This window comes from Elaeis guineensis, chromosome 13 (genome assembly GCF_000442705.2).
Source record: "Elaeis guineensis isolate ETL-2024a chromosome 13, EG11, whole genome shotgun sequence".
In the NCBI taxonomy this organism is placed as follows: Eukaryota; Viridiplantae; Streptophyta; class Magnoliopsida; order Arecales; family Arecaceae; genus Elaeis; species Elaeis guineensis.
Genome location: NC_026005.2, coordinates 61,479,787 through 61,490,116, shown reverse-complemented (window position 1 = coordinate 61,490,116; position 10,330 = coordinate 61,479,787). Strand labels below are relative to the sequence as shown.

Sequence of the window (10,330 nt, the reverse complement as noted above, 5' to 3'; positions counted from 1 at the left end):
CTATGAAGATGATAAAAGCTCACACTACAACAACTCCTATCTTTCCAACAGATGATAAAAGCTCACATCACAACAACCCAACATATCCTAAACCCATATCAAATCCATTCGAATCTTACCCATTTACATATACATACCTTTTGTCGCAAGAAAGGGATAAAAATATTCGGAGAGGGCTGCCTCCAACAATGACTCCACACAATAATGACTCCACACAACACTTCAGCAACTGGAAGAGAAAAATTGTCCTTATAATTGTAGTCGCTTCTTTAGTGGAGAGAATCGGTAGTCGTTTCTTCGATCATAACTATATGAGTTAACATGACCACAAAAAGTTCGGATTGGAGCTACATTACCACCGAGCATCTTCGATGATTGCTTGGAGTTTGGATGAATTGAAATTCATCTCTCCCACTCATTTTTTTTCCTCTGTTCTATACGATTTTGATGAAATGGGGGCATTAGAAATTCTAAGGTTTAAAAACAATGTATAGTTATTTAGATAAATTAGATTCTATTTTATTTTAAAATTCGCATATGGGATTCATCTTGATACATCAGACTGCCACGTAGGCAACATTAATGTCGTTTGGTAATTTTTTCTTAAGTACTAACGGCGTTTGATTACGGACCCTTAAGTGCAAAAAAAAAAAAAAATCTCAGGCTCTTTTTAATAAAATATGTAAATTATAGGGTATCTAAGTGTATTTTCTTTTTTTTTTTTTGGCAAACTAAATAATCCTTCCGTAATTGAATGGGCTCTATGCAACAGTACATGAACATCCTGTAGTGTAGGGTGTACTCAATTATGAACATTACGCCATGTATATAATGGATGGCCGTGACTCGTGGATTGAACCTCTCCAAACCAACCCAACTTATATAGACTTTTGCATGAACCACCTGATCTCCACGTAGCTAGGGGATCGATAGACTTAAGCATGATTTGTACCATGCAAATTATAGTTATTAGGACATGGCATTTAAAAGTTTTAATACTTTACAGCAGTAAATAGTGGTGCTCAAGTAAACACCGAGGGGTGTTTTGGTCAAATAAGATATCCCATTGAATAATAGTTAATTTGTATATCTTTATATATAAAGAAAGCTAGCTCTTGACCTAAAATCTGAAACCCCATATAAATGAAGGACCCAAAATGTGATGCTTCTATGTGAACACAGAGCGGACACTACCTTCCTTTACAAATTACGACAGATTTTATATTCATCCCTCTCTCCCCTTTCGATTGTTTACTATAAAGAAAATTCATGTACATGGCACATGAAATATACTAGGAGAGGATTTAAAAGCTAAATTCTCCTAGGAGAAGCATTGAAACTACTAGTTTAAAACTAAAAGGATCTATCATAATTATCTGTGAAAGCAAACGGTAATTAAGAATCCATTTTTATTTTAGACACAAGTTATGTTGCAGACTCTCCAAGAAAAAAATCACTCGTCCAGCATGGAATTCTCTTTTACTTGTTTTTGCTCTAGATTTATAACTAACACCATGCATATATGCTCGTATGGAGCATGCAAAAGAAATTTTTCTCATGAGTAGGGGTATGCTTTTCTTTTCAATTAGATAGTGATAAATTGGCTTTATAGAGTTGCATCATTGTAAGGTTTGGCAATTTTTCATGTGACATTGATTTTGTTGGGTGCGAGCCAATTAAATGGCCTCAGATCCCACTAGACCTCTTATGTCCCACCAAATTAAACAGTGGATTAAACCTGGTCGATGGTGAAAATTTAACAGGGTTGCTTCATTTACTTAATTTATTAATTTGATAGATATCATATACAAGACTCCATGACTCCATCCTTCCCAACAGATTTGATACGTTGAAGTACCATCACTAATCGACCAGTCAAAAAGTTCAGGCAAAATATAATTTGCTTTAATTTGATAAATACACTTGGAAACAACTCACTAAGATTACAACTTGAAATTATTCTTGCCTCAGAATCTGGTCTAAAATTAGCAGCTCTACAGATCTTTACAAGTTTCAATGACTCGGTCCGGGTACTCCAATTTTGACTCAAGAGGAGGGAACGATTGAGACATTCTACTGTAGAAGACCAATTGAGCTCCACTAAAACTCTCACGACAACCTCGCCATCTGCCTCACCAACCCCGTAGCTTTCTCTTTGACCAAGTCCTCCCACAGGCTTCTCTTTAAACCCACATGTCAAGTTTGTACAGTTCTTGTATTATTCTTGATCAAACACACATTACACCAAATCTCCAAACTCCTATACTCTTTAACACCCTTCCAAATCTCTCCATCTAAGGTACACCAAGCCAGCAAGATAGTGTGTGTAAGCCCCTGCAATGACCAAAACATGGAACAGCTGATGGCTATGGCCGGCCAGGTCAAACTTTCCCGGCATCCACCGCTCCGGGATCCTTGTCGCGTAGACCAACACGCCGAGCACGTAGAATGCTCCCATCACCATCTCATAACCGGTCGTCAGAACTGCCTCCGGCCGGTCTCCGAACATCATCACCTTGTGCACGATCGGCAGCAATCCTGATAGTCCCATGCACACGAAGAGCCCGGCCCGGACAAACCGGAACTCCGGCGTCTCGAACACCGGCACGAGTGAGACCAGCACGGCGGCTATACCGAAGGCGGTGATGAAGCTGATGTAGAGGGTTTGGAAGAAGGGATCACACATGAAGGAGTAGTAGACAAGAGGGTAGAAGGAGGTGACAATGAGGGCTGTTATGCCACCGTAGTCCAGGCGGAGCATGACGTAGCACGTGTGCTCGGAATGGCACGAGAGGAGGTGGCAGGCACTGCTCATTATGAGGCAAAACATGGCACCACAAAGGTAGGCATAGAAGGGCCATCGAGTAGTGATTTGTCGTGCCTGGTCCGTCTCGATTTTGTTAGTGAGGTTGGCTTGGCGGAGAGAACTCATGGTGACAAGTCCATGGTGGTGGAGATTTAGAGGGTCAGAAACATTGGTGGTGGACGTAAGGTTGGCCAAATGCAATGGTGCTGGAGAGGACACAGTTGTGTCCATTGGGACCATCATCACCGTAAATGCGGTGAGAGAGAGGAAGAGGAAGAATCCAATCAAGTGCCTGAAAACAGGAACAAATTATTAATCAGTTAGATAGAGAAACATGGAATTATATAGATCGTAGTTTGCGTGAGTTGAGATAAGGTTGGTGATGGGAAGCTTACGTCCAGACGTTAATGGTCTCGTTATGGATTGAGAAGATGCTGAGGATGGTCTGTTTTAAGGGCCATTCGGAACGGTAGTAGTTGAGGATGAACTCGTTGTGCTTTAAGAAGTTGGGTAACGAGTGGTAGTCCACAAGCTCGCATTTGGTCTGATGGCATGAGCTTCTCTTTTTCTTCTTCTTTCCATCTTGGAGTGGGGTGAGTAAGAACTGGCCATCATCTTCTGCAAAGGAGGAAGCCTTCTCCACCGCAACAGTGGAAACCATTAGATCGGCGACAACCATGTTGTCAATTTCTCTCCACCAAAATTATATTGATAGCTAGAGAAGTTGATGGAGAGATCGATGGGAGGTGGCGAAATTTTGGACTGCTACTTAGGAGGAGAGGATTGCTGGAGATGGAGAAGGGAAAGGGGTGGTAGGGGGGTATTTATGGGGCGAGGTCTCATAGGGAGAAGAACCATGTGATGTTTCGTAGGAAAGGGAGTGAGGTTACGAAATGGGAAAAGGTCTTAGTGGGAGCGTCGGCCGAAGTGTGCTTGAAAAGGTCAGTTGTCAGCCAGTCAGCTCTCGGAAAATGTTAATATTCTCTAGTTCCCCGTTATACAATGTACATATATGGTAGTATTATTCTAACTCTCATACATAGTAGAAACTAAAAATTAGCTACCAGGAAGGTCAAGTATTCCGCCTATGTACTGACCAACGCTCGTAGCTTTTTAGTTATTGGTCTCGGTCCTCTAAATCTAGTTCACCTTTGAATTGGAAAGGTCCAACATACATAACACCACATAAGGGCTGATTGGATATCCCACCTTGTCTAATCATTCATCATTTGGCAGTACACAGATGGGGGATGATTGCACCAGATGTATCCAATCATAGAGAAAATCAAAACTTGTTAAATATTAGTTAATAATGGCTAGTAGTAACATTATCACGAAAGCTTTTAGGGTGTTCATAAAAAAGAATGAAAAATCTATCCAAAAAGGAAGAAAAAAAAATGGAAGAATGTATATGCTAAGTATATATTTGTGATTAAGGACTCAACTTTATACAAAGAAAATGTTGAATTTAATTACACATACATAACTACAAGCAACATGAGTTACAATTGCTCTTTTTAAATCATGGATTTCATATCTACTAAATGTTGTGATTCAATCGAGGAGAAATAATTCATTCAGTCCGTTCAATTTATCTTTCAAAAAAAATATAAAAAAAGTTAAAAAAAATTTAAAAATAAGATTTATTTTTTTTTTCTTTTATAGATGACAATAGAACCAAAACAAATTAGCTTTATTTATAATGATGAGGTAAAAATCTACTTTTATTTAAATGTAATTTATTACGAATTATTTTTTTATGCCACTAAAAATCTAAATTTTGTACGATTGAACTTCCTTATATTTTTTTTGTATGTGCATACGATTTTTTTTTTTGTTCGTAAACATATGTAAAATTCCCTTTTTAACATGACTTCTTGTGTGAGGGTGGATATTTTTTTTTTTTTTTTGTACATGCAATTCTTTTTTATTAGAAGATTTTTGTGCATATAAATCATTAAAAATCTAGTTTATTACAAATAATTTTTTTTTGTGCATATAGATTCCTTTCCATGCATACATGGATTTGAACTTTTCATGCGTACTTTTTTTTTTCTTGAGTAGAAGGAAATATATGCAAAATTTCTTTCTTAACATTTTTTGAAAAATATCAATTTTCTATAATTTTTTTTTTAATTTATTGTGCTTTGAAGAGGGATTGAATTTTCTTTCTCCTTCTATTTAATAAATATGGTGATATTTTATACATAACCATATTTAAATATCTACAGGAATAAAAATTAGATCCACGAGACTGGAAGAAAATTTTCAGTCCGGTGGAGAGAACACAAGATGTGAGTCAAAACAAGAACCGGCCGGCGGTTAAGTGCCCCACATTGACCACATCATACATCTTTTTTTATTATTTTAAACTTCCATGTATCGATTTAAAGCTTTTAGCTAACGCTATATTTTTTCCGTGTGCTAGATTTGCAACGTCTTCCGTACGGTGGTGTTTATCCGGTCAATTCCCACGATTATATTATTTTTTAAAAGGCGGGTGGGTAACTACTTCTTTTGTCTATTATCACCATCATTTGATCATGTCAATCTCCGTCTTATTATATTCGAATCTATCCTTGGGTCCACCATCAACTCCTCTCACCAAAGACTTGAGGCTAGAGCTATAATTACAAGGGAGACTTTGGTTTCTGACCCATGATCATCTGTTTGTCAAATAATGCTTGTATGCATTAAGTCAATCTCAGGCGCCACTCTGCAACCATCCATCTATGATGCAGGAGTCCATGAAACATATTATTGATGGTGTCAGAAGGCAAAGTTTTTCCTGGTAGCCTTGGTATATCAGCAGGCTGATGTTACTTTTTCAATCATCAGATAACATCATATGCAACATTCAAGGTTTTGTACTCCAGTAGCGTTCTATAAAAGATTTTTTACAAATATAACTAGCCAACAACCCCTTTTGTCCTGGTATTCTATAAAAATGTTATATTTTACAAATGGTAGACTGTGACCAATGAATCTTTGTAACTCGGGTTTGTTTGCATGCTTCTTGATTTGGAAATGGTGTTGGATTTGGACTTTAGGCTCTTTTGATGAAGTTTTCATCGTAATTCTGGAAAATCGAATTATAGATCATCTATTAAAATGTCATAGCATCATGTAGGCATTTGAAGATTATGCATATTAAAATATTGGTGATAAACTCAACATTGCGTTGCGTTAATGGATATGTAGCCCTCTACCTGGTAATTGGAGATTTTAGGTGAGTTTTAGATGGTGCATCCTCATATATTTGAATTTAGATAATTATAATAAAGTGGATCCCCCTCTCTTCCCTCGATCAAAATAAATAAATAAAAAAATAAAAGAAAATAAATTATTGAAAAATGAGGGTACCAACTAGTGTAGTTATTAAAGATATAGAAAGATGGCATTATCTAGATTTAAGTCTCACCTTCATCTGATCTTTGAGCAAGTTTCTCGTTACCTTATTTTTTATCTTAAAATTATTATAGAGATTCCTAAAGGTGCATTTGGTTACATTTTTTGATTTTTAATTTTTTTAAAAAAATATATTTTTTATTTTTTTTGATTTTTGCCTATTGAGTAAAAGCAAAAAAATAAAAAGTATGTTTGGTAACTACGTTGCTATAAAGCAAAAAGCAATGTTTGAGGATGGTAGGTGAAGAGCTCGACGAGGGAGAATGGTTTAGGAAGGGAGAGAGAAGGGGGTGGAGAGGCGAAGAGCTCGACGAGAGAGAAGGATTCGAACTCTTTATCTTTTGGTTTGGCGTTTTAGACGTGCGGAAGTAAAAAAAAATAGAAAAATAAGTTTTGAAAAGCAAAAAAATTTTGTTTTGTATATAAAATAATTATTTTGATTATGTTAATTTTAATTTTTTTGCTTTTTATGATGTTACCAAACATTATTTTTTGATTTTTATTTTTTAAAAATTAAAAAATAAAAAAATATTTTTTAATGACTAACCAAATGCATCTTAAATAAATTAATTTGTATTTCTTTGCTAGAGAAAAAAAAGAAAGCCTCAGATATTGTTTAGACCGTTAGAGCAGATTGGTGAAATGCAGCGAAAGGAATTCTTTTAGAAATATTGTCCACTAAATACTTTTATCCCTGATGTAAGGTTAACTACAAAGGAGCAACTTAATTAGTTTAGCTTCTTTTCTGAGAAAAGGATGCACGGGCCGGGAATTCCCATCAGTTAATTTCATGAAGGATATGGATTGAACACATTTTGTACCATATCTAATCCAAAGAGGACCTAGCACAAGAGTTAAAGACATTAAGCAATATCAGTTGACGATCTTGATAAATTAAAGAAAGATATGTTGGATTAGTGTCCTGGAAAGGAAATTGAATTATATTTTATTTTCTGTTGGCATCTGGAACCACCTACTAGCTCCAAGAATGTGTCACTTAAACTACAAAAATTCTTCTCTCAGAGGCAGACTACAAAAGAATTCTCTCTAATTAAAAATTTTTTCTTTCCTTTTTTTTTATTTTTTATTTTTTATGCAGATGATCACAACATTCTAATATACTGCTTAAAAAGTTAAAAAATAAAAAATTTTATAAGATCCATCGTAGTCCTCACTTCGCTATTGATCCAATCTCCGATATACTCGACAATATATGATGCCATCCAATCTGCTGTACTGTTTACCTTTCAGAAGATATGCCGATCAGACATCTAGTAACCTAGCATCCTGGCTTTCATTAAGTGGAGAGAACCAACCAATCCATTTTGTTCAAGTGGTCTGCCTATATTCAATGGGTATAGGAAATAAATCCGTTAACTTTCACTTTATTTCTTCTTGCTTCACTGACCTATTCTAACAATGCTACCAGATCTGGTTACTATTTTTCAGTGTCTGAATAAAAGCTGGATGGTTTAGGCCTCCCTTTCCATCAAAAGCAAAAAAATTGCTTCCCACATTCAATTTCCTTGCTCCTAACTTAATTAGATAGGCAAATTGAAATGGGCATGATTAAGTTGATATTTAAGTTAGCAACATCACAAGTACCTTTAGTTGAAACAAATGAAAAACAGTTTTTGGACTTCAGCGAATGCTTATTGTAGTACTTTTGAAGAAGTCAAATTGCAACATCTTAAACCATTTCTATCGGTCACGACCCAAACATTACGCGTTAAGTCCGTGATTCTTATCTTATTGATATAGCGTACCATAAATTGGATCATAGTGATTCATTTGGCGCTACTCGTGGCCGGAGGATCATGATTCGTATGAGTTTTCAATATAATAATCAGGCTCTACTTAGAAAACCTAATATCAGTTGGGTTTCTTGATCCTTTATAGATATCCATGATCTATCTATTGTATGACCGATATTGAACTAAATATATACTTGGCAAGTCCTTGTATACCCTCTCTTTGAATCTTGAGCATTTAAATCTATAGAAATCTAATTATAAATATTACGATTAGCCAATATTAATATAAATGATCCCATGCTGCAGTGTCTCCTAATGTTTGGATCCATTTTGATATCATCTTAACAATCTAAGACAGTCATCCAAAACAGCTTTGATATCCAATACATAGCCAAGATTAACATATACCCACATGGATCCTTACATCCACATAATATAACACAACCACAATGGAGATGTTGCTTTTTTTCTGCATATAAAGCACCCAAATTGACTTTAAATTCCTGACTTAGGAGAATTTTTCCGCACTAAATTAAATCATTTAAATCTTAACAAAATGTTTCGGAACATCATAGTGTGAAACACGAAATTTCGGAACCACGTAGAAGTCCGGTCGCCAACCAACAAGCTGGACCCAATTTATGAGCCCCAGACACCGACTTGCCTACCTAACCAAGCCCTTTCTCCCCAAATTCTTTTCTTCTGCCGTCCGTGTGACGTCCTTAATAGAACGGCAACAACCAAAAATTCCAATTCAGGGATCCAAAGCGGGGACTTTGGGCTAAATGCGGACCATTTTGGTGGTGTTAACAGTTAACCGTTGGAATACGATTTGTAGCCTATCTCTTTGAGGGTAATCCAAAAATCTTAGTGATTGGAGATTCCACATGAAGGGTATAGAATGGTCTTGGCACAATCCGGCATCGAGTCGAGTCGAATTTATTGAATGTTTTTTTCTTGGGAAAAAATCATTTCAATGGTTAGACCGATCAATTACGCCAGAAGAATGACTTTGGTGTACCACCTCTATTGAGAATAAGAACTTTCTAGTGGATCTACTCTACCAGGTGGCAAAATCTTGGTCAAGTTCTTTCATGTGGTCAAGTCACTGCTACTATCAGGACAAATAATAAATTATGAGCCTCGAGGTCCAACACGCCATAAATTAACTTTCTAGCTTAGGGCTTTTAATATTTCAGAAGTTACACAGGCTGAGACAGGATAATGTTGGCGTTATCCTGGTACAATAAGTGGAAACTTCATCTCTGAACATTTGTGAAAAGAAGAGAACAAGGAAAAAGGATATTTCGTTGAAAACCAACAAATACTAATTTCATGCACCATTCCATCTCAAACTTTTTTTTATTAAATTATAGTTTCATTTACCATAACATGCTTTTCGGTTTCTCATTATCTTGGTTTTGAAGAGTTGTTAGACTTCTCCAATACACAGTGTATATATATATATATATTATAAGGAAATCATTGGACTTATATCAAATCCTCCGATAAACCTTCCATATGTATAGTTTTATCGAACACCTCAATGGACCTGAGCTACCTTGACGGTCACATGTGCAAATCATAGTTTAATACTTCCATTTGATCCTTTATCCTGCATCATTCTTTATTTTGATGCTTTGTACTTGCTTCTTTATTAACAGTAGTAATGGATCATGCTCAAATTATAGTAATGACCTACCCATGTCCCATCATGATAAGTACGAAACAAGGTGTTACATATGTTATATTGTTCAAATTATTTGTGTCACCTTCCCCATGTTTGTTTTTTGTCTTTGAAAGGACTCTTCAATTTGTAATTAAGGCAACACCTTCGTAGACAACTATCTTATTTTAGGCACGTCCAAAGTATAATGTACATTACTTAATGCTCCTCTGCATATATACACACCATTAATTGATCATTTCTACTCAATTACAATAATGTTCCACTATGTGCCACTCCCATCTCGCAACTTACAACATAACATATTCCACGTTCCAAAAAAAGTCCTTGAAATCACATCGGTACTTGATTAACACGTAGCCCATCATATCTATGGAACCAAATTCAATGAAAAATTATAAGAAGCCTCCAAGCTCTCCCTTATTTAAGTCATATTGACCATCAAAGTCTCCCAGATACTTCACATTCAAATCCTTGGACTTTCCAAATCAAGAGAAAGAAGGCTGCAAGCCATGGACTGTAGACTCTTCTAGCCTCAGGCAATCCAAAAGACCAGTTCCCGTTTTCAAACCACGGACGATCTCCCCCACTTGGAGATAACCACGAAGGCTTGCAATTTTGCGCACTCCTTGGCACGCAAAAGGATAATTGTTTTTTCAGGACATCAACGGGTGA

The 10,330-nt window shown here is 36.2% G+C and overlaps 1 protein-coding gene across 1 annotated transcript; it reads right to left on the bottom strand.

Annotated features, from left to right (window-relative positions):
- Window positions 1–2,122: 2,122 nt before the first annotated feature.
- LOC105060948 (heptahelical transmembrane protein 4) lies at window positions 2,123–3,602 on the bottom strand. Its single transcript, XM_010944839.4, has 2 exons — window positions 3,202–3,602; window positions 2,123–3,098 (listed from the first exon to the last, which is right to left on the bottom strand). Exons 1-2 carry the CDS (start codon window positions 3,483–3,485, stop codon window positions 2,270–2,272), a joined length of 1,113 nt encoding a protein of 370 aa, XP_010943141.1. The 5' UTR covers window positions 3,486–3,602; the 3' UTR covers window positions 2,123–2,269.
- Window positions 3,603–10,330: the final 6,728 nt, after the last annotated feature.

Coding starts and splice junctions, on each gene's coding strand:
- LOC105060948 (XM_010944839.4), bottom strand. CDS start 3,485: ATGGTTGTCGCCGATCTAATGGTTTCCACTGTTGCGGTGGAGAAGGCT. Junction 3,099..3,201: donor GAGACCATTAACGTCTGGAC/GTAAGCTTCCCA, acceptor TCCTGTTTTCAG/GCACTTGATTGGATTCTTCC.